We start from the raw sequence: 25,593 nt of genomic DNA on the forward strand, positions 1-25,593 counted from the left end.
ACAATCACACGCATTTTCAAGGCAGAGCTGCCCCAAAGGATCATGTTCGACTTTCCAAATGGAATACCGCCTCTTTCAGGAAATTGGTGTCATATCAATGGTTGCAGTCGCAAAGTATTGTCATCTTTATATCAGAATTTTATTTGCATCCTCAAATCAGCAGATTTTGCAAACACACAAAATATGGCATCACAAGACTCGCTGGTGAAAAGTAATTAATTAAAACTAGGTAGCTTAATTAGAATGAATTAACGTACAATATACTAATCGATAAACTAGCAAAGTGCAGAATGATGTGTTAGAAGTGGAAGTGAAGGAGAGACATATCAATGGATCTTTCCTCGTCTTTATGGTGCTTTATTAACATTTCAATCGGCACACACTCTGAAAGAGCCAGCCCATGTACGGTCATAACATACATAAAAAATCCTCTTCTTATACATTTGATTCCAGTGCAAAGATTAAGAACAATTCAGGCAACCAGGTATCAATATTCAGTTGCTGATTACTTTTCCAAACTTGTAGCAAACTCCTCTTCAGTGCCAAAACAGCATATCACACTAACTTCCTTTCTTCCTACTGCCCAGCAGCATGTCAGAAACAGCGTCATCCTCTCAAAGGATAAAAGGACAGCGGACACTCCAAATTTGATATCATTGATGGTTGGTGTCATGATGGGCATCCGCATGTATCACAATCACACATAATTGTGTGGCCAAAATGTTGGAACATCACTATTGTCAGAGGCATTCCCAAGGACACAGGAAAGATGACTGGTTTTGGAAAGCCGAACTCATGAATGAAGCATTTTGTTTTCATGTATTGACACCAATGAGGTCCAATTACTGCTCTTCATCTTTCCTTCACTCTTCACTCTTCACTAAATGTTTGTTCCATACCATGTGTTTACTGTTTCAGTCACAGTGCCCATCAACAATTAAAATCAATTCAATACCAACAACTACGGGATTCTATTCCCAGGGTGGGTGAAGGGGGGCAGTTAGGGTCATGGGTAAGAAAACATTAATGGCGGTCCATCTTCGGTTTGTGACACAGAGTGACAAAACATTGCTTCTGTTTCCTTCTTGCAGATCCTTTGAAATATCAGATGAAGACCACTCCGTACAGAACATGGCTGTGTTTCCTGAGCCAGAAGACGAATCTCAGATATTCATTTTCAACATGGAGGCCGACAGTATTTTGAGTAACTCACAAGCAAAGTCTGAAAAGGTAGAAGATAAAAAATCCTTTAATTTGCATTGTCACTGCATATTTCATACAATGTTGCTGTCTTGTGTCTTTCCCTCAAGGATTGCCATTCTTATACGGTTTGTGTCATATACATCATCACTACAATTAGATAGACTAACTACTCTCAATGTCAACCTCCTCTAAGGTTTATTAAATGACAGAAATATATTATGTGAGAGAGAGAGAGAGAGAAAGAGTGTTTGTAAGTATAATGGTTGTTGCCAGTGTGTAGTTATTGTTAGGCCAGCATTTCCATGGGAAATGCTGTTTTTGTTTTGCTGCTAGCTTTGGCACCATTTAAGGAATCATCCCGAAACTTTCCAAAAAAAAGAGTTCTTTTTTGTCTAGTTGTTCCATGGAAAGTTTCAGGGTCATCTGTCAAGGGGAGGGAGGGCTGAGAAAAAGTGGGTACCCCAAAACACAAAATCCCCATGCATTGTCCATAGACCTTTTTTGATAAATTTTTTGTATACATACATACATACTGCTCTTGATCTCACAACTCCTGGCCATCTCCCTGAGTCGGTGCAGGTGCCGATCATCAAATAAAAAACAGATGTGTTGTGTGGTAGCAGCACAGAAAGACTCGCACTCCAGGAGTAATCTGTGAAGTTTTAATCATAGGCAATGCATTTTGACATTACAGTCTTCGTCACGGCCCTTGAGTTCAAAGTGCACTATCACCAATGGAAACAATTCCCAACTATAGGCATAGAAGAAATATCCACCCATTAAGCGTACAAAGTGAAAAAGAAAGAAAAAACATTGACTTGTTCACTAAATTATATAACTGTCTGGTTTTGCAAACAATTCCCATTTTCCCATCTGATTATAATTAAAACAATATGTTGTCTTAAAATGAAGCTGGTGTCACAGTGTTAATCGACTTAAATAGCAAAATCAGATCTTAATTAATGTAACAAATGTGAATAAGAGAGAATACTGGCCAAGTGGCCTTACAAGTGCAAGAGTGAAACCGTTTTCATACGTGTGCATAATTTAAACAAGAATTAAACAATCAATTATTACTTGACATATTCAAATAAATATAGTTTTAATTCACAAACAAAAATAAAAATAAGGGAAAAGGGTGAAGAAAAAAACTCAAAATCCAAAACATAATCTGCTCACTGACACTGTGGCCTTACAACGTTTTCTCAAATTGTACTAAACAGAAACACAGTAAGTTACTTTTAAACTCCATGCACAATCAAAAAATAGCACCAGGATAAGAGACACAGCAGATGTCTTTGAAAAACTCCTTCCAACACTAAAGTTAACCTAAAGTTAAGTTCTCTGAAAAGCACTGAAAAAGTTCAAACAGAGAGAAAAGTAAGCCCAAATTTACAAATATCCATCAAATGAAGTACGAAAACAGGACAGACTGATTAACCTCACAGTAATTGTCATTCGGTTATTTGTAATCCGGGTTCAGCCAATATGTACATGCAGTTCCTCATCCAGGTTCATACCCCCAGGAGACTTGCTGTTGAGAAGGATGACATATTCAGTCTTTAATGATCTTAGTCTTTTCTCCCTGTCTCTGCCTCTCTGTGTTGGGACAATCCTGTGAATCCCAAAAAGGGAAAAAGTGTCAGGGTTACGATCACAAACCTGATTCCAGTGTCCAGTTACAGGGTAGTTGGGGTCAGCATTTTTAATCCCCCTAAGATGCTCGAGGATCCTTTTCTTCACAGGGAAGACCTTACTGCCCACATACTGCCGGCTGCGTGGGCAAATCAAAACATAAACACAATAATCACTATTGCAATTGATGAATTTTTTGATATTAACAATGCAATAATAACATTCATTTGGGGCCTGTTGGGTTCGACCTGCCGAAATTTAACAAAGGTTTAGGTACTCGGGCATCCAATAATTATCGGATGCATTAAATAACACTTCACTTGTAATTCTGACCTGTGTGTAAACCTGTGCGTAAACAGGGGTTTACACACAGGTCGGAAAATAGCGACTGACTCCAAATAAGGCCCCTGGTCTAATATGTTGGCCCCAGAAATGATTATTGCTTCTGTTTTTTTTTTTTTTTTTAAACTAAACTATTTATTTACATATTACTCGAAGCCCTTCTCTTTTTCTGAAGTAAAGTACTGACGGGGCTGTAACTTACTGTTGCATCTGGGTTCCTAACCTCGTATTTGAGCAGCAGTATCATGGTGTATTTCCTCAGGCTTTTTACAGATAACCTATTGAGGTTTGAAGAGTTCCTTGGTGGGTCAGATGGATGATACACAGCACACAGGAAGACGTATGAGGCAATAAGGGTGAATCATCTGTCAATCATTACCTCAAAGCACAGTCACAAACACGCAACTTCGGAAACAGCGATTCACATCAGATTTACTACAATGTTTTGAATTCAATTCAGTGTTTTTGTGCACATTTGAAATTAAATTCTGATTTCTGCCTCCAGTAACATTCTCTTAATTTACACGAGAAGAAAAACATCAGGAAGAACCGAAATGGCTAACAGAAGAAGAATTGAAATAACGAATAATAACGAACATAGTTGGGGACGCGAAAGAACGCACACCTTTAAACTTTTCTACAGCTGTCCACCATGGTCCAAAGCTGCCCTGTGACGTTGTCCCCACCCTTATCATTTTCCTTAGCCCCGCCCCCAGATAAGATGTTGTTTACTTCCTCGCCGTCTCAGTGTTAATCATCCCGTACTTTGACTGTCATTAGTATGTGGTTTCATGTTGGGGCAAGCATCACTGTGACTGCTTCCGTGTTTATTGCTTCTCGCTTCTCTGGGATTTATGCGCTCATAGTCTTCTCTATGTGGTAGCTCCGTTTTATTTTCTGTGCTGGATTTCCGTGTTCAATCTCGTTTTAGTTTGGCTTGAAGGTGGCCAGACTATGTAGTGGAGTGGTTTAGCAGATCGATAATTTTGGTTCCATATCAGATAATTTTCTCAACCCTGGTATTCACATTCTTCTCATATGTTGTATACCCTTTATGGTTGCTGTGGCTCCCGCTATAGACTGTTCTGTGAGGGATTTCCTTCCAGCTTAATATTTCTGTGATTTCCATTCATGATTCACTATTTTAATAGGTGCTGGCCTAATTCAGGTTAGTAATAATATCATTTTCTGATGCAAATCTTCCGTTTAATGCTCCATGAATAACCTCCAGCAGGCTCACACCTCTCTGGCTGTCCTGATCCTTGAATCTTACAGCTGAGTAGGCCTTGCCATGCTAGTGCTGCAGTCTCTCTCTTAGATGCCTGTCGCGCAGGGGGCACATTCAAAATCTGTCATGCTACAAAGGTATTGCAGAGCGATGCTCCCAACGGTCTCAGACAGCTGATGCTCCCATACTACATTTCTAAAATTGCATCTCACTCCACTTGATGAGATAGAAAAAGGGGAGATGCCCTTCCTGTTAAACCTCCAATTTATTGTGGTGTATGCCTGATCGGTTGCAGCAGCAATTCTGCAATTCTATCCTCCCACTTTTTTCTGAAGATATGTGTATTCTTGGTTTATACAATACTGATTATTTCTCTATTTGGAAATGTTTTTTGTCTCCTTTCCTTATGAATTTCATGATGGCTCTTTAATATTGTTTGTCACGAGGAAGAACCCACCAATAAAGTTTAGGGGTCGAAACGTCAAGAAGATTGGTCATGGAATGTGTACAAGGGACTGACTAAATACAACCATGTCTACTGATTGAGATTCACTGTTTTCATTGTGCATACATGTGTGCTCTTTCTGCATTGGCTGTCTGCGCGGTTGCACCACCCTGGGTATCTTCACTCCACTCCATTATACACGTAAAACCAAATAAGTAGCTACATGAATATTTGTCTGCAGTCTTCTTTCACATAAATTGAATTGTTTATGGATGTTTTTTTCTGCAGGAGCATTGTCTTGTTTGCTTATTGTTAAACAAGTCATACTGATCAGACTCCACATAGCTACTCTGTACATCATCATTGCAACCGCATCACCTTTCTGTAATTCCTGTTCTTCTCCAATAGAGCACTCTGAAACAGCCGCCACGCAGTGTGAGCCTGTACCAAAAAGAATGAAATAAATAAGTAGTGTATTTTGACCTCATACTGTTTCAATGACATTTGCTATCTAAGTGCTGCCAGACACCCCCAATTGCATAACTAGTTCTGCTTTCAATTATTCTTTATTTTTTGCAAATTGTCATTCAATGATCCACAATGATTGTGTTTTATCTTGTCTGAGGTCTTACTACATCGTGTCTTGATTACAAATTGTCAAACTACTGCTATTAGCAATTAGTTTGCTTCCCTGGCCTTTCAGATTGTTTGCACACCTATGAATCTGTGATGAAGTATTACACTGATTAATTATTTGGTGAATTGATAATTTCAGACAGCTCTTTGTTTAGTTTTGCTTATCAACATAACTTGATTCTGTTTGTTATGATGGGGTGTTGATTTTAAACCTTTTCACGTCTAGATCCCCTTAAATACTGTTGGAAATGGCCCTTTTCTGCTTTTTGCCTTCCCCCTCCTCTTTTCCTGACCCTGTTTTTGTTGGCTTTAGGACTCTGTGCACTTTTTCCCTGCTGACCAGTGTGAAAGTGCATGTGCTCTGTGTTTTAAACATGGTAACATTGGCTTCTCCATGATTAGCATATTGGATTTAGTAGTAAGTCCCTAGTAAAGTGCACTACGTGTGCCCAAGGCATATAGGGCAAATGCTACTAGTGGGCCTGCATCACTGTTAGTGCCACCCACTATAGTAGCCTTTCAAGGATGTCTCAGGCCTGCCATTGGAGAGCCTGTGTATGCAGTTTAAACTGCCATTTCGACCTGGCAAGTGTACCCACTTACCAGGCCGAAACAGTCCTTTTTATTACATGTAAGTCACCCCAAAGGTACACCCTGGTTAGCTCTAAGAGCAGGGTGCAGTGTACTTAAAAAGTTGGACATGTACTTTTAAGTTTAACATGTCCGGATAGTGAAAAACTCTTAAATTAGTTTTTCACTTTTGCAAGGACTATCTCTCCCATAGTCTAACTTTGGGGTTACCTTAAAACATCTTCGAAGTGTAATTTCCTATTGGGAAAAAATTGAAAAATGGAGCATGGTTTCTCTGGACTTGCAATTTAATAATAAATCTTCTGGTAAAGTTGATTTTTAAATTGCAGGTCTGAAAATGCCACATTTAGAAAGTTGAAATGTTCTTACTTTAACCATTCTGTGCCTTAGCCTGTTTCTGAATACACGCTGGGGTTTAGGTGACAGCTACATTTGTGCATTCTGTCCAGACATTCACAACCAGGAAGTGCTGGGTGTTACAGGAGATGCATCTGCTTACTGACAGCTGTCCTGGGAAGGGAGATGGAGAGGTAGTTCACACTTACATCTGAATAGTCTGTGTCCTGCACTCACACAAAGGGCTGATTAACCCCTGATGGTTGCCTGGGGCCAGGGCTGGGTTGAAAGGGAACCTTGTGCACTTCAGAGAATTCTTTTGAAGTACCCCTACATCAAAGGGCATTTTGAATGTAAGTACTGGGTCTCTGACACCATATACTCAGAACACTTCTGGACTGAGGACATTCTACCAGGAAGAAGGACTGCTGTGCTGTCAAGATGGACTGCCACTTTGCTGTTTGATCTGTTGTGTTGGCCTGCTGCTGGCTACTTCTTGCCTGGGAGTGAGAGGTCTGGATCTAACTCTCTACATTCTGCAATCTAAATTTTCTCCAAGGACCTGACTGAGCTTGCCTCCGGTTCCTAAAGTCTCAGGGATATCACATACTTCACATGCATCTTGCTACCAGCACCTGGGCTTCTCTGCTGTGAGTCCTGCTCTGCTAAATGGTGCCAAATCCAGTTCTGGGCTCTTGGAGGTGAATGTGGTGCTGCAACACAAGAACTGATGCAACAACACCGGCACGTCACTTGAAACCAACGCATCCCGCTGCAGAAATGGTGCCTTGCCGTTCCCTGCAATGAAGCCGCGGACACCACTCCTCGACTATGCAATGCAACGACCCGACTCACAATGCATTCCCGGCTTCGCCGACACATTGAAACCAGAACTCATTGCTTCTGAACATCAATGCATCAATGATCTTGCCCGATCAGGAATTGATGCGTTGCCTGCAAGTGCAACGCATCCCCTCCTCTGTATCAACGCATCGAGCATCGACGCAACAAAGGTACTGTCAGGGGGTCTGCTTAACTCCTGTACCCAGCCCGTGCTCCATCACGGTCAGACTGCACTTTTGGATTTGCCCCGGTCCAACGCGACCAGATAGCTCTGGTTGGAGCTATTGTCTTCTAAGCACTGCATTTGGGTTTAACCTTTAAAAAATCATAACTTGACCTGTGTATGTTGGACTTCTGTTGTTTTGGTCCTGTTTGACTCAGATAAATATTGGCTATTTTTCTAAACTGGTGTAGAGTCCTTTTGTGGTGTTTTCACTGTGTTACTGTGCGTGTGCACCAATACTTTACACATTGCCTCTTTAGTTTAGCATGACTGCTCTGTGCCAAGCTACCAGAGGGTGAGCACAGGTTATCGTTTAGTGTGTATTTTACTTGCCCTGACTAGGATTGTGGTCCCTACTTGGACAGAATGCAAACCTCGGCCAACTAGAGACCCAATATCTAACAAATACTGACATGCAGAATGTTCCTTTCTTGAAGTAGCGATCACTGTCTATTATCTTGTGCTTTATTGTTTGATAAAATGCATTAATCATACTGCCCAATTAATATGTAGTTGATTACAGCTGTTATCTAGGTTGTGTTAATAGTAACAATATCTTTTCAATTTGTTCGATCTGTGTTAAATGCTGAAATGAATTCTTTCCCTTCAGGTTCTGAGCATTTATAGAATGCCCACATATATTTGGAATTCTTTTTTAAAGAGGTTCGAAGACATATTTGACAAATGCATTGCAACTGCCTAAGACCCACATTCACAAAACATTTATTCTGCGATTTTATTTCTTACTTCCAAAGATTAATATCTCTTGATTGGCAATTGGAAGCCCTAGGTTCTTGAAGGGATTCTATGAAATGAAAGATCAAATACTGAAGTAGTTCTTTATTGCCACCTTTTGATCTAACTTCTGGGATAATTAATAAAATAATTTGTATTTTGACTTACCAGGGGTCCTTTTTTCTTGCTATTCAAATTGATTATTTTTCATGTTGTTGTTTGTTCATGATACTTTGTTTTATTTTCTTGAGCAGTTGCTTTTTTGCGCCACACAGTTACTGTTCAGTACCTGCGTGCATCTTGCTTTGTGCATTATGTTTTTCTTTGGAACTGATGGTATGGCATTGGGTCAACCTTCCTTCCTTGTGCCTACCACACTTTTAATTCTTTGTTGCATTTAGGTTTAATTCTGATCATGAATACGAATCCTGGCTCTAGTGCCACCATATCTGCCATGATAGTAATATGGACTAAAGAAGAATGGCTCCTGGAAAGTAATGCCAAATAGCTCTATAAGTGAAATGTCATAAAGACATGAAACACCTTCTGGTTTTGAGGTTTTTTGACAGAAGCAGTTTCTTTAGCGTATTCAGCAGGCTTAATGTTAGAAAGCCTGAAGCAAGATCCTAGTGCAAAAAAGGGATTACTCACAGGGATCACACCAGACGAATGTATACACAATAAGTTAGAATCTAAGAACTTGAAAGTTAGGGTCCCTCTAGTTAAATGTGCTCAAACACCTGAAACATCAACCAACGCCTGCACTCTACTGAATTTGTTTAACCCTTCTGGAGAAGATCGGAGAAGGTACTGGCTCATGGGCTGTCCCAGGGAAAGTGAATGGCTGTGTTGTCTTCTACGACCTCAACCCGAGTCAAATAAATGAAGGATAAATCTGCATCTTCAGGCCCGGATGAAACATTTGGAACACTTCATTAGCATCCTACAGATAAAAATACTAAGGAAAATGCATCAAGGAAACTGCAGGTTGCCTGTCGAGTCCCTTTTAAAATACAAAACACCTTAAGGAGCTCATCCACCAGCTGCTCCCTAAATAGCCTTGGCCAACTACATCATTGATCTGTGCATTTTGACCCGTCTAATGGCTTTAATGTCCAGTACAAACCCTAAAAGAAAGTTATGGATATATAAGATGCATCAATTGAAATGGGATGAAGGCTTCGTCCCACATGCTAGGAGGATAAGACAGTCCAGTCTTAGCTCCAACTCTTGTTAGTGCTTAGGGCACAGGATTCTCAAACGCGGCGAGCACCTGTTTCTGAATGGCGCTATATCGTCACAGCATGACCAGAAATCCTTCATCATATCAGCTGACAGTGATACCCCAATGTATTGGAGAAGAATTCTACTTTTTCCGGAAGAAGGAGAACAGTGAATGGGTGTTAGTTGAGGGTAACTAGTTCTTTAACCAATTCTTACTTGCTTTACCAGAATCTCTGATCAGAAAGAAGAGACAAGCATGTCTCTGGTCTCGTAATTGAAAGAACGCTTCTCATCCCCATTAAATATCTGGGATTGAGGTGAGTTTTGCTTCCTCCTGGTCAGTGGGTCCATAACGCAGGGCCTATCTGCTGCTAAGGAAGCTGACTGAAGCTTGGTGATGGATTTCCAAGAGAACGACCCAAGACCCACACTCAGTCCTAGGTCAGGAGAAGAGCCTTTGCTTTTTTTCCACAGACACATCTCATTTGTCAGAGGACCTTACCAAGATTTGATGTTGCAGTGCTATATAATAAGAATAATCATTATTATATATCTTTTTATGGTATGGGGGCTGTATCTAAGTGAGGTCACAGCAAGGTGCATTTATCAGTTCGCTGATCTGCCCGGTAGTTAACATTGAAACACACACAATGGCCCTGGGACCAGCAGTCAGAATCTGGCCTGGCGTTGGGCTCGTGGCAGCTCATGGCCTGGGTTACATTTGTTATTTAGGGTTTTTGTAAAGTGCTACTAACAACTTAATGTGGTATAGCTGGTTTTAAAGTAGTTATCATTGGGGAAACAGTATTTGCCATGCATGATCTTTTCACTCATACTTTATCACACAGGGAAGTACCATGCAGGTAAGTATTTGTACCTTTACCAATCAGTACTATGCCACACAGGTAACACAGGTAAACATTTTTTATATATATAATTTTTATGGTATTTAGAAAAAAGTGGTTTAGGTGCAGGTAGAGATTAAGGGTGGTAAAGATGATTTTAGGGTTTTAGAGGTAAATAGAGGTAAAGGTAATTTTAGGGTTAAGGGGTGGGAAGAGGTAAAGGGAGGTGAGGATAATAGAAGGGTTATGGGATGGGATGGGTAGAGAAAAAGGGATGTATGGGTAATTTTAGGGTTCAGGTGGGTAGAGGTAAACGTAGGTAAGTGTGATTTTAGGGCTAAGGGTTGGGTAAATGTAAAAGGGGGTACGGGTAATTTTAGGGTTTATTAGTGAATTGAGGTAAAGGTAATGTAAATTAATGTGTTTTGCTAAAAAGTGCCCATCAGTTTAACTGAGCTTTGACAAAGATGAGTGCAGTTGAAATTACCAATAATTGTCAACAGGCAGCATAGTGCACTGTTCAAATGGATGAGTAAGCTTGCAACTCAGGTGGGGCATCCGAAGAATGATGTCGCAATATGTCTTAAACAGTGATGAAACATACCAACATTGTAACATGCCGATTGTTGCTGAACGTTAGAGATGCAGGACTAGGCAAAGAGAGATGACTTTTCTCAACAATTGGTGCCCCTTTAAGGAAAAGTGTTACATTGCATGAGAAATGTACAGCTCCTGCAACCTTTGCTCCAAATCTTAGTGAAAGGTGTGCCTTTCCCAGAAATCATTGATACATGCCAGTTTACATAAATAACCTGCTAAAACACATTGTGCCCTAAGGAGCGATCCGAACTGATGATGGATGCCATTATTTCCAAACAACCGCAGGTGATCTTCTGCCAGGCTTGGGAGACTGATGCTCTTTTTCCCTTCAGACAAGATGTTGACTTTTCATCCGCTGTAGAAGACACAGAGGAGGATAATCTGGCAAATTCACTTACATCCTCTCAGACCTGTCTGCATATTTACATGCATGTTACATCCAATTGAAAAGAAAATCCATCCAAGTAAAATAGTGTCAGGAGAAGGTGCTAATAGCACCATCTGTATCACTGCACCTTCAGAGATTCTTAATACAATCGTGTAAACGTCCCTGGTCAAGGGCTTCTCACCACCATTTTATGTAGTGTCATAGATGCTTCAACAAAGCTTGCATGAGGCAAAACCCACCTTTAATGAGTCTCAATTGCGAGAAACAGGCACCGACCACAAACCTTACTTAAAGTGGTTCAAAACAATACAAACAGTAAGGTGAATTTACATCCAACCCACTGTGAGAACCGGCAAGGCAATGCAAATTATTATTATTTTTTTAATCTGCTTATTCAAATTGAGATTTTCCTGTCTCTTGCACAGTGTAAAGACCGACCGGACCTGATCTTCTTTTTCCGGGCTGCACTCAAATTAGGTTGCACAGATTATTACTAAAACAAGACTATTTAAAACCAATTTGCGCTATTTTGATACGTATATGATTATAATGAAACAAACTGATTCTAGACTTAGGGGGTCATTCCTACCCTGGCGGTCATGGACCGCCAGGGCAGGGGACGGAGGAAGCACCGCCAACAGGCTGGCGGTGCTTCAGGGGCAATTCTGACCGCGGCGGTAAAGCCGCGGTCAGAAAAGGGAAACCGGCGGTTTCCCACCGGTTTTCCCTTGCCCCAGGAAATCCTCCACGGCGGCGCTGCAAGCAGCGCCGCCATGGGGATTCTGACCCCCTTCCCGCCATCCTGTTTGTGGCGGTTTTCACCGCCAGAAACAGGATGGCGGGAACGGGTGTCGTGGGGCCCCTGGGGGCCCCTGCAGTGCCCATGCCACTGGCATGGGCACTGCAGGGGCCCCCTAACAGGGCCCCATTAAGATTTTCAGACACTGCAGACACTGAAAATCACGACGGGTGCAACTGCACCCGTCGCACACCAGCAACTCCGCCGGCTCCATTCGGAGCCGGCTTCATCGTTGCTGGGGCTTTCCCACTGGGCGGGCAGGTGGCCTTTTGGCGGTCGCCCGCCAGCCCAGCGGGAAAGTCAAAATGACCGCCGCGGTCATTTGACCGCGGTACGGTCTTTTGGCGGTCACCGCCTGGCGGGCGGCGCCCGCCGCCCGCCGGGGTAGGAATGACCCCCTTAATCTAGTACAACACATTTAAAAAGTGGACAAACAATTTTTTTCCTTTGGAAAAAACTCTTTCCCCACATGGTTTGACAGGAACAAATGTAAATATAGATTCTGGATGGGAAAAGTGGTTACAGTGTGCCAGTGGGTTGTACTGCATCAGTCCCTCTTGTGGAGAGTGGTCAGCAGGCCAGTTGCAAACTTTCCTGGTGCAGTGACATTGAGACGCCAGGGTCCCCACCTCGCATACTGATTGCAGTACTCCACAAGCCACAACTGCCTGTTCATTTTTTATGTCTAGCCAGAGACGGTTGTATGACGGAACAACGAATGCACTTACCACGCATGCCTTTACAATCTGCTCAGTACAATGCATGCATCATTACCACGCATGCACTTACAACAAAATGTTATTACCACGCATATGCCTTTACCACATAAATTTCATTGTAAAGACATGGTTGGTAAAGGCACATGCGTGGTAAAAAGTAAAGAGGTAAGTATAACCCATATATATATATATATATATATATATATATATATATATATATATACCTTTTCACCCTAAACACCCCCTTACCATCCTAAACTCATACCCACCCTAAAAATGCCCTTACCACTCAAGATCCCATACCCACCTTAAACACCCCTTTCCATCCAAAATCCCATACCCTCCCTAAGCACCCCTTACCACCCAAAAACCCACACCCACCCTAAAACCTAAACATGCCCTTACCGCCCAAAAACCCATGCCCACCCAAAAAACGCCCTTACCACTCAAAATCCCATACCCACCCTAAATACCCCTTTCCATCCAAAATCCCATACCCACCCTAAACACCCCTTAATACCCAAAAACCCATACACACCCTAAAACCTAAAAATGCCCCTACCACCCAAAAACCCACACCCATCCTAAAACCTAAAATTGCCCTTACCACTCAAAATCCCATACCCACCCTAAAACCTAAAAATACCCTTACGCCCCCAAAACCCATGCTCACCCTAAATCCTAAAAATGCCCTTACCACCCAAAATCCCACACCCAAACTAAACCCTAAATACCTGTAGGAGGGCGGCGCCGCAAGAGTCCGGATCATGGCGCTCCTCGGCCAGTCTCCAACCCCGTCGTCATGGAGACGCGTGGGGGAGGAGACGGAAGTCGGCCCCGGAGTTCCGGGTGGCCGACACTGAAGAAGGACTCCGAGCAACAGGACGCGGCGGCTCCGCGGGACGCGATCAGGAGGCAGAGGAAGAGACCGGAAAGAAGAGCGAGGAGGAGAGAGATGCCGAAACAGAGCACCAGGACGAAATAGGGAGAAGCGCCGAATCGGAGCGTGAAGGAGAGGCGAGGAGAAGCGCCAACCCGGGACACCAAGGAAACAAGGAGGAAGAGAAGACTGAAGAGCCCCACCGAGAGGAGACGGAGGACGCAACAGCCTGCCACGGCCCAGGAGGGTCGTGGCTGGACAAGGTACGTGCTCTAGTAAAGGGCCGTAAGAGGGACCAGGGAAGGGAAGGGGTAGGAGGTGAGGGGAGGACTAAAAAGGGGTGGAAAGGGGTGGAAGGGAGACAGGGTGACTATTTTAAAGGGGGAGCGTCTAAGCTGGGATAAGTTCCCTGAGCACCATATAGGTTAGGCTGGCACTAGGGAAAAGAGTCCCACTCACCTCCCCACTAAAGGAATAGAATAACCCCTCCATCACCCCCCCCTCACGTATTTCACCTCCTCTCACGTACCCCTATATATAGAAATAATCAAGTACTTATCCTTCCCCACTTACCGGCTGCCACCTTGTTTTCTTTCGAGGAAACCTGCCACCAGGATATCGGAACACGCCACCTGAAAAGGAAAGAGAGGGAAGGAATAAACAACCCCATTTGAGACGGACAAAGACCAGAGCAGGAAGAGAAGAAAAGGAAAAGGATCCTAAGAACCCTGAGATACTAAGAGACTATTTTAGTATTCCCCAGTAATACCGCCAAACATAATAAAAGCACGTAAACCCCTGAAAAGGGTAGTCAACCGTCCGTGTTTGTGTCCTCTATCACCCCTTCACCACACCCACCGCTCACAGTGGTGTCAGAAGTGGGATTGGACGGGTAAGGGATCATGGAGGACAAACCCAGTCTTGAGGAAATGATGAAACAGCTGGCCGAAGGACAGCGCCATCTACAGTTAGTCTGGGAAGCCCAGCAACGAGAGGCCAAGGAGGATAGGGAGGCCCTACAGTCGGCATTGAAAAGCCAAGCAACCATTATGGCCAGTAATCAATTAGTCCATGAGACCGCCATCCAAAAGCTGACCGACACCATTGCCGCAAGTAAGGTGCATCCCAATGTGCCAAGTTCCGTTCTGCAAAAATACCAGGAAGGAGAAGACCCCGACTCGTTCTTTACGAACTTTGAAAGAGTCGCTTCAAGCGCTCAATGGCCGGAAGAGCGGTGGGGTCAGTATATAGCCCCCCTCCTGACAGGAACCCTCCAATCCGCTTATCAGGCCGCAAACCCCGGGGGTGTCACACCTTATGCCGAAATAAAGAAGAGTATTTTGGAACGAGTCGGACACGACGTCGAATATTATAGAACTAGATTCCGGAAGGTAAAGTGGGGCCCCCATGAAGACCCTCGGACATACTATTACAGGGTGAAGGATCTGGGGTTGAAGTGGCTGGGGCCACTAGGAACAGAACGCAAGGACATAATTAAGGCTGTTATCCTGGAGCAATATCTAGATTCCCTACCACACCATACCCGACACTGGATCCGACAACACCCCAATGTAGACACTGAGACAGCGGTTGATCTAGCCTGTGCATATCACCGATCAGGAGAGGGTAAACCACAACCCGTCCGCCCCATGGGGAAACCACCAATACTTCCTACTCACTTTCACACGCGACGTATAACAGAAGAAACCGGCTTATCTCGAAACCCGGAGAGAAGCCCAATGCAGCAACCCCAATGTTTTAACTGTGGGGAGTGGGGCCATATTGCCCGGGGATGTCCCAGAAAGCAAGAGGGTATAGAACCAATGGAAATAGGCGTAACTAGAGGCAGAGTCTTGTGCCTAGGAAAGAGTGACGTGTCTTTTAAATACCCCCTGATGATAAACGGAAAAACTGTTATGGCCTTAATTGACTCCGGGTGTAGTCAGTCAGTAGTCCGACGTAGTCTAATTCACCCTATGCCACCCTCTAAGGACCAATGGGTTACGATATGCTGTGTCCATGGGGATCGAGCCCAGTATCCACTCCTCAACATAGACATAGGCTGGGAAGGACATATCGACAGTCTTCCTGTGGGACTCATGGACAACCTAATAGAAGAATGTGTAATAGGAACAGACTATAAAAGATTCGATGACCTGTTAGACAGGACCAGACAGAAAAACCCAGTAGACAACTGGTGGGGTGATGCGCCATTCCGAGATGATGTTATACCTAGTCACCCTACCAGACGGAAGTTAACACGGAAAGAGAGGAGAACGGAGAAACAGAAATACGCCTGGCCACAGGACCAACATAACAAAGAAGGAGGCGTGGCCCTCCTAAACGCAGCCCCCACATCATTTAGGACAAGTCAGCACGAAGACCCCACCTTGGAACATGCGTGGAAGAATGCTAAAACCGCCTCAACTGGGGAGGTAGGTCCCTACTTCTTGACCGCAAAAGACTTGTTATATAGGGTCACCACCAAACCAGATGGGGAGAAAAGACAGCTTGTCGTTCCCGAGCCATACCGAACCCAGGTGCTCTTCCTAGCCCATAACCAACCGGGGGGAGGACATTGTGGTAGAGAGAAAACGGAAGAGTACTTACTCAGGCGGTTTTACTGGCCGGGAGTATATGCCCATATCAGAAGGAATTGTGCTCAATGTCCTAAATGTCAACTAGTGGAGCCAGGAACCCTTCGTAAAGCACCATTACGACCCCTACCTCTGATTGATATTCCATTCAAACGGGTCGGTATGGACATAGTTGGACCACTTTTACCCTCTAGTAAAGGGCATACCCACATTCTCGTGCTCGTAGACTACGCCAGTAGGTACCCCGAGGCCATTCCCCTTTCCAGTACCACTACGAAAAACGTAGCACAAGCTATGATATCCTTTTTTTCCCGGGTGGGATTCCCAGAGGAACTCCTTACGGACCAAGGAACTCCGTTCGTCTCAGGGCTAATGAAACAAATCTGTACATCCCTAGGGGTTAAACAAATAAAAACATCTGTTTACCATCCACAAACCGATGGACTAGTGGAGCGGTACAATCGCACCATAAAAACCCTTTTAAGAAAGGTGGTGAATGAGACAGGTAAAGACTGGGATCAGAAGCTTCCCTTAGTATTGTACGCGATAAGGACCCACGAACAATCCTCTACTGGGCATAGCCCGTTTGAACTTGTGTTTGGGAGGCAACCAAGAAATCTTCTAGATATGGCAGTGGAACTCTGGGAAGAGGAGAATAACGAAGAACGTCCTATCCTAGACTATGTCCATAAGTTAAAAACCCAACTCCAAACAGTATGGGAGGACGTAAGGCAGCATCTACTAAACGCCCAGACTAACCAAAAAACTTACTATGACCAGGGTACCAAACTCAGAACCTTACAACCCAATGACAAGGTGCTAATCCTCAGGCCCACCTCAGAGCACAAATTAATAGCCAAATGGCAGGGACCATACAAAATCTTAAAAAGAGTTACCCCCGTTACTTATTTATTAGAATTAAGTAATAGTCCAAGACGAACCCAGATATACCACATCAACCTATTGAAAAAATGGGAAGAACCCGTGAACGAGAACGTAGCATTAGCGAGAGGTTGTATGATCACACCAACTCAACCTTTAGGGTTGGAATTGTGCCCCACCTCATTGTATAAGCTTCAACCACTCCCAAAAATCAATGAATCCCTTTCTAAGATAGAGACCCGACAAATGACAGAGTTAGTTCACCGTCATGCCTTTTTTTTTTCTGAACTACTGTGGAAAACTGAACTAGTCCAACATCACATTAGAACCCCGGAAGGGAAAATAGTACGCCAACGACCTTATCGAATTCCCGAGGCAAGGAAAACCCTCATAGAAGAGGAAATAGCCAAAATGTTGCGTTTAGGGGTCATTGAAACATCTACCAGCCCGTGGTGTTCTCCGATTGTCATAGTACCGAAACCGGATGGTTCTATCCGCTTCTGCATTGACTTCCGGAAGCTCAATGAGATATCCCTTTTTGATACATACCCCATTCCTCGGGTGGATGAAGTCTTAGAGAAGATTGGGCAGGCCAGATATATAACTACTATTGATCTGACAAAAGGGTATTGGCAGATCCCCTTAGCACCCACTGACAAAGAAAAAACAGCGTTCGTATCCCCTTCAGGGCTGTACCAATTCACTGTGCTCCCTTTTGGGCTTCATGGTGCCCCCGCAACGTTCCAACGACTAATGGATCAAATACTAAGGCCCTACCATGAGTTTACAGCCGCATATCTTGATGACATTGTCATTTTTAGTTCTACCTGGTCTACCCACCTCCTACACCTGGAAAAGGTATTCTCCGCACTGTCCGCAGCAGGGCTTACTGCTAATCCAAACAAATGTGTACTGGGTCAGACCCAGATAGCCTATCTAGGGTACGTTATCGGGAATGGACTGTTGAGTCCTCAAAAGGATAAAGTAGCCACCAATCGCCAAATTCCCCTTCCTACCACAAAGAAGGAACTTCGCTCTTTCCTGGGGCTAGTGGGATATTACCGACGGTTCATCCCACAATATTCTACTATAACAGCCCCCCTTACGGACCTCCTAAAAAAGCAATACCCGACTATCCTACCCCCTTTCTCCCCCTCCCAACTTCGGGGATTCCAGTGGCTCAAGGAAGCCCTTACAACCGAGCCAGTGTTACGTTGTCCCGATTTCACCAAGTCTTTCCATCTCTTTACGGACGCATCCAATGTCGGGTTAGGGGCCGTGTTGGCACAACCTGACCCCCAAGGACATGAACATCCAATAGTCTACATCAGTAGGAAGCTGTTACCTAGGGAAACGAACTACCCCACTATAGAGAAGGAATGTCTGGCCATTAAATGGGCGATCGAATGTCTGCAGTATTATCTCCTGGGACGTCCTTTCATCCTCTACACCGATCATGCGCCCTTAACGTGGTTGGCTTCCCATAAGGACTCCAATTCCCGGATACTCCGCTGGTTCCTTGAATTGCAACCCTTTACTTTTCAGGTCCGCCATATCCCTGGAGCTCGCCAATGTCCTGCGGACTTCCTCTCCCGCTGCCCGGACTCCTCGGGCCTCTACCAGTCCCGTTCATGGGAAGGGGTGTGTAGGAGGGCGGCGCCGCAAGAGTCCGGATCATGGCGCTCCTCGGCCAGTCTCCAACCCCGTCGTCATGGAGACGCGTGGGGGAGGAGACGGAAGTCGGCCCCGGAGTTCCGGGTGGCCGACACTGAAGAAGGACTCCGAGCAACAGGACGCGGCGGCTCCGCGGGACGCGATCAGGAGGCAGAGGAAGAGACCGGAAAGAAGAGCGAGGAGGAGAGAGACGCCGAAACAGAGCACCAGGACGAAATAGGGAGAAGCGCCGAATCGGAGCGTGAAGGAGAGGCGAGGAGAAGCGCCAACCCGGGACACCAAGGAAACGAGGAGGAAGAGAAGTCTGAAGAGCCCCACCGAGAGGAGACGGAGGACGCAACAGCCTGCCACGGCCCAGGAGGGTCGTGGCTGGACAAGGTACGTGCTCTAGTAAAGGGCCGTAAGAGGGACCAGGGAAGGGAAGGGGTAGGAGGTGAGGGGAGGACTAAAAAGGGGTGGAAAGGGGTGGAAGGGAGACAGGGTGACTATTTTAAAGGGGGAGCATCTAAGCTGGGATAAGTTCCCTGAGCACCATATAGGTTGGGCTGGCACTAGGGAAAAGAGTCCCACTCACCTCCCCACTAAAGGAATAGAATAACCCCTCCATCACCCCCCCCCCTCACGTATTTCACCTCCTCTCACGTACCCCTATATATAGAAATAATCAAGTACTTATCCTTCCCCACTTACCGGCTGCCACCTTGTTTTCTTTTGAGGAAACCTGCCACCAGGATATCGGAACACGCCACCTGAAAAGGAAAGAGAGGGAAGGAATAAACAACCCCATTTGAGACGGACAAAGACCAGAGCAGGAAGAGAAGAAAAGGAAAAGGATCCTAAGAACCCTGAGATACTAAGAGACTATTTTAGTATTCCCCAGTAATACCGCCAAACATAATAAAAGCACGTAAACACCTGAAAAGGGTAGTCAACCGTCCGTGTTTGTGTCCTCTATCACCCCTTCACCACACCCACCGCTCACAATACCCCTTACCACCCAAACACCTATACCCACCCTAAAACCTAAAAATGCCCTTACCACCCCAAAACCCATACCCACCCTAAAACCCTATATATATATATATATATATATATATATATATATATATATATATATATACATACACATACATAACTCAAACCACTTAATACTTACCTCTACTTACTTTTAAAACCTTTACCACACATACACCTTCACGATTCATGCCTTTACAAAATTAAAAAAAGACTTACCTTTAAAACCTTGACCACCCATATACCTTTAGCATTCATGCCTTTACTACAAAATTTGTTGTAAAGGCATGTGTGGTAAACGTATATTCGTAGCAATGGCTTGCTTGGTAAAGCCATGCGTGATAAACACATATGTGTGGTAAAGGCATTGTGGTAAATCCATTGCATTGTGTTTGCTGTGTTGTAAGTGATGTTTCCCGTCTGAGACAGCGCTTGCTCTGTCGCTTACAAAATCTTTTGTTAACTTAAACTTAAAGTGGGCCTGGAGCTGCTATTACTTACCGTTAGTTGCCTTCATTTTACCTTTCACTTCCTTGCTTCCCCTTGGCAGTGTGGGCTGGTTTCACTTACTCTCTTCATGTCTTTGTCACCTCAATGGAGCATGAACCAAGTACTGATTAATGTCTATATCAGTGTCCTACCACTGCGCACACTCGGATTGAGGCACTTTGGCGCTCTAGCCATGGCCTTATTTAATGCTGAAGAGCTCCAGAGCGATATTACAGAGACGGACTTATATAATGTTTAAAAGCACTTTGGTTGTTTTCCATATGCAATCATTACTACAATGTTGCTTTTATATCCTCCAGTGCAACACTAGCCAGAGTTATTTAATTTTTTAAAACATTTTCTTTCTTTTCAACGTGCGATTTTACCTTTTTATTAAAGGTGTTCGTGCCACTGCATGTTTTTATCTGCTGTGTCTCTTCTCTGAGCTAACAGTCTAGCCATTAACTTATTTAATGTTTAAAAGCTCCGGGAAGACACTGCAGTGACAGACTTATTTAATTTGTAAATATACTTTGTTTGTTTTCCTATGTTATCTTTACTACAACGCTGCTTTTTTATCTTTAAGGGTGACTCCCAACTCACAGACTGATCTAATGTTTAAAAACATTTTCTTTTTTCAACATACAAATACATTTTGTTAGTTTTCCAAATGCAATTTATTCTATAATGTTGCTTTTATATCTCCCCATGCAACACTGTAGACACAGATTTATTTAATGTTTAAAAGCATTTCTTTCTTTTCAGCATGTCATTTTACCTTTTTATTAAAGCAGTTCATGTTCATGTTCAGTTTTCTCTGCCATGTCTTTTCTCTGAGCTAACAATGTAAACATGGAAAGCAGTTCATGCCATACATACGAAGAATGGCCATACCATACCATACTATACAATGACAGACCATACTACACTGTACTAGACAATGACAGGCCATACCATCCTATAAAATGACAAGCCATACTGTACTAGACAATGACAGGCCACACCATATCATACCGTGCTATTATATACTATAAAATAACAGCCAATATCAAACCATATTATACCATAATGGACGGCACCATACTATACCATAAAATGACATGCCATATCATACCATACTTTACCATACCAACTATACTATCCTATACAATATCAGGCCACACAATACCATACCATTCTGTGACAGGTCACACCATATCTCACTATACCATACAATAACAGGACACACCATATCATACAAAACTATTCAATTACATGCAATACCCTACCATAATACCCCATAGTATACAGTGGGCCACTCCATACTATACTATATAGTGACAGGCCATAACATATTATAAACATCACAGGCCATAACATGCCATACCATAACATACTATGCAATGGCATCCCATAATATACATTACCATGCCATATTATGCAATTACAGGTCATATAACACCATATCATACTATACAATAATATCCCATAAAATACTATACTATACATTGACAGGCAATACCATATCAACCCATACTATACAATAATATTCATACCATACAATGAAAAACCATACCATACTAAACTATGAAATGAAAAGTCATGCCATACCATACCCTACCATACCTTACCAAACAATGACAGGCTGTACAATACCATACCAGGGCATACCATGCCATACTATACAATGACAAGCCATGCCATACCATACAAGATAACTAACAAATACACTAACAAAGCCAAAAGATCTCTTATCTGTTCGCTTCACCAGTGCTAGTTCTTTTGTTTGCTCTTCAGGGGAAGAATGCAGCAGAACAGAAAGCTGAAAGTCCCTGGCATGAGGCCACAGACATACCACTTCATGTTCAGTCGGAGGCAACAGCTTTTCGTCATTAGCTGAGCTGATCATTTTGAGAGTCCATGCTGCCACTGGCATACATGTGCAGCAGCAAGTTGCAACACGCGCTGCTGTGGAGCCTGCACAGGGACGCTTGAAGCGCGCGGTACACACCTATGTAATCTCACTGCTCCGGCACCTCACCCAACTAATATTGGTTGCATATAATTCACTGCCTTTAGCTCGATCCTAGAAGACAGCTCAGCTCTCTGGTGGTTGCAAAGACACATTGTGGGCTTGCCAAGAGCTTACTTAGGCTGAAAGCCTGGTTACTGCTTGCTATTGGTTTGTTTTATTGTCACTCTTATTTGCTTGTTTTCTACTCGGTAGATTTCCTTCTTTCAGTCTGTCCATCTGCTTGCTATTGGTTTGTTTTATTGTCACTCTTACTTGCTTGCTCTCTACTCGGTGGCTTTCCTTCTTTCAGCCTGTCCGTCTTTTATTTAGCCCTACCGTGGAGCATAGCCTCTTTACCATCTCTGTGATTGGCTGGCTTTGATGCTTCCTGCTCACTTTTAAGGATTTACTTGTTCCTTTTTGTTTCAGCACTTCATGAAAGTGCATGTACTTTCCAGCGCTCTCTCCCTCCTACGTTTTTCTCCTTCCCGTGTTGCTCTTTCTCTCCAATGTGCTTCTCTCCCTCCACCCTCCCTGGTGTTGCCGTCTCTCATCTGTGAGCTTCTCCCCTCCTCGGCCCCCCCCCCCCCCCCCCTTGCTCTTTTTCACAGCGTGTGCCTCTTCGCCTTGTCTTGCTTCTACCCCCGACTGCTGTATCGCTTTATTCTGGCCCCTCGCCAAAGCAGCTCCTGGAAACAACTCATCTGTTTTGCATTTTTTTTAAAGAAAAAACGCTTTCGTGCTACGTTTTTAAAAAAACGCTTTCGAACGTTTCGTATTTACTGATTCATTTCAGACCCCGTGTCATTTTGTAGGCGCGTGCATGCGCGTTGAATGCATGGGTTTGCCTAAAACATGGGGCGGCGGCCACATACTCGCGCCTGTGTTTTTTACGCCGTGGTGCACAGCAGCTGCGGTGCTGTGCAGCATGGGTAAGGGCATTAGCAAAGCCAGTAGGGCTCATCGGTGAGACCCGTTGCCTTTACCATGCTTGTTTAAAATATGACTCATCCACATCCTCAGTCATTAAAAAGAACGTCACCTTCCAATAAACGCAGGCCCTGCTCTTTCCACGCTTGATATATATATTCTTGCCAGCGTGGCATTGCTTGACTGGAAGCTCTGGCGGGCACTGTGAACAGTGCCTGGAACTCCTACTTCACAAAGAAGGTTCCCTGTGAAATGCCCAGTGGCCAGATTATTGCCTCTGAGACCAGACTAAGGAAGGATCCAAGAGTCTGACATTTACACAAACATTCAATAATACTGGGTTTGTTAAAAGGACCAATAGTGGGCCAGGTAGAAGGGAAGCAAGTTAGCACAATTGAGGCAAACCCAGTGAATGCACCTATATTCGGATATTTTGTAGTGAAGTCAGACTTGTCTGACCTTATGGAGGCCACACCTGGGATCTCCAATTTACCAAAGCCTGTTTCCAATTAGTATTTGTACCATAAATGTATATTTTACTTTTTTTTTCTTACTGCAGATCAGTGTGGAGCTGCCAAACGCATTTCTGTCTATTAGTACAATCGTTTCTTCTGCTTCTTTTTAGTGTAATCTGACTAGTCAAGACTTACACCGAAGTGTAAAACTACTGTAAACTATTTTACTGATGCTCCACAGTTTCCCATGAGCAAGTAGCTCGTCCAGTACAGATTGTTTTGCTTTATGGCACTTGTAAACTTTATTTTATAATGAGATAAACACGATTTCAAGTACCAGAATGAAAACAACAATTGTAGACTTGTTCATATGATCTTTCCCAATACAGGAGCTGTGCTGGCCTCACTGCCGGAATGGAAAAATGAGGGCTCCCAACCAAAGACTGTGCATGACAGGGGTGATACTCTAATGCACACTTGCTTACAAAAACAGACGCTAGTGGTGCACCGTTATAACATCACCCTCGTGATCTCTGTGGGCACAGAGGCTGCATTGCACTGTTCTGTCTCTTGCTCCTCCATTTCAATAGTTGAGTGCACTGCTGTACTATATTAAAGTTATATCACTGTTTTGAGTCTGTGTTGAGAACCGTCAATTATCCTTATTTGGGCTCGGTCATACCACTCTATGTGAAGAAGACTGCGGCGAATATTCCAGGTGCTAAGTTCTCCTTGGACCCGAGTTCACCTCAGGGCCCATGCATCGCACATGTTTATGTTGGGGTAATTCTGTCCATCACATCACGTGTCCTTTCTTTCCTCCCCACCCTCTGTCCATCACTGATGGAGTACCGCATGGGCTACCGGAGCTAACAAAAGGGTTTGGTGACAAGCCATACCGTGATGTACCATACCATACTAAACAATGACAGGCCATACCATACTGTACCGTACCATACCACAAAATATGACTGGCCATTTCAGATCCATGTTGTACTATACAATGACAGGCCATACTAAAGCATACTATGCAATCATCATCGGAATTTATCAAGCGCATAGTTACCCAACGGGCTTCCCCACGCTAAGGTCAGTCAGGCTCCACACAATAACAGAAACAACTCAAAAGGATGATGAACGGTTTGCTGAACAATGCAAACACTCACCCCCAGTCACAGATCTGGATTTAATCCATCGTTCTTTTGCTCACCATGCCACCCCAGTTTGGACCCAGCCGTATGCAAATCAGTCTTTATCCTGTTCCTCATGGAAACAGTCCAGCCCAAACTGCCAGGACAGGTCCTCCTTGGACCGCAAACAAGCATGCTGGGACCGGTTTCAGGGTATCATCCTTCATCAGCCAGGCTACCTTGAATCCAGTGGCACAATGAGCACTGGACCCACATCTGGGCATACCCTTCCCACTTAAGGCAACTTTAGCAACACAAAAGGATGATGGACGGATTGCTGAACAATGAAACACCCACCCCCAGTAACAGATCTGGGTTAAACCCATCGTTCTTTTGCTCACCATGCCACCCCAGACAATAACAGCCCATACCATAGTGTACAATGGCCATACATACAATAACAGGCCGTAACATTCCATACAATAACAGCAATACTATACCATACTAAACAATCATAAGCTATATCATATATATTCCATCCCATACAATGACAGGACGTAGCATACCACACTACATTATAGAACAGCAGCCCACACAATATCATACCATACTATACAATGACATACACTACACAACCTACCTATCTTAACTGTGGCCATCCGCAGAGAACAGAGGGGCGTCAAGGGGTCTGATTTTACGGTAGGGATAGGATCACTCCAGGGGGTTGGTTATTCTACGTATCACGGTCCTCGTGCCT

General features: G+C 44.0%; 1 protein-coding gene and 1 long non-coding RNA gene across 4 annotated transcripts in view; one reads left to right on the plus strand and one right to left on the minus strand.

Annotated features, from left to right (window-relative positions):
- CRYBG1 (crystallin beta-gamma domain containing 1) overlaps positions 1-25,593 on the plus strand; it is a 785,716-nt gene that overhangs the window by 333,929 nt on the left and 426,194 nt on the right. For all 3 annotated transcript variants that reach the window (XM_069235429.1, XM_069235430.1, XM_069235431.1), the window contains one exon: positions 1,092-1,230. In XM_069235429.1, the coding sequence (XP_069091530.1) occupies positions 1,092-1,230 (139 nt within the window). The remainder of the gene's footprint in view (positions 1-1,091; positions 1,231-25,593) is intronic.
- On the minus strand, positions 1,120-22,424 carry LOC138296363 (uncharacterized). The gene is made up of 5 exons (XR_011203816.1): positions 22,319-22,424; positions 19,516-19,574; positions 14,246-14,304; positions 1,729-5,294; positions 1,120-1,222 (listed from the first exon to the last, which is right to left on the minus strand). It is a non-coding gene; the product is annotated as an uncharacterized lncRNA (long non-coding RNA).

Source organism: Pleurodeles waltl, chromosome 5 (assembly GCF_031143425.1).
Source record: "Pleurodeles waltl isolate 20211129_DDA chromosome 5, aPleWal1.hap1.20221129, whole genome shotgun sequence".
Classification (NCBI taxonomy): Eukaryota; Metazoa; Chordata; class Amphibia; order Caudata; family Salamandridae; genus Pleurodeles; species Pleurodeles waltl.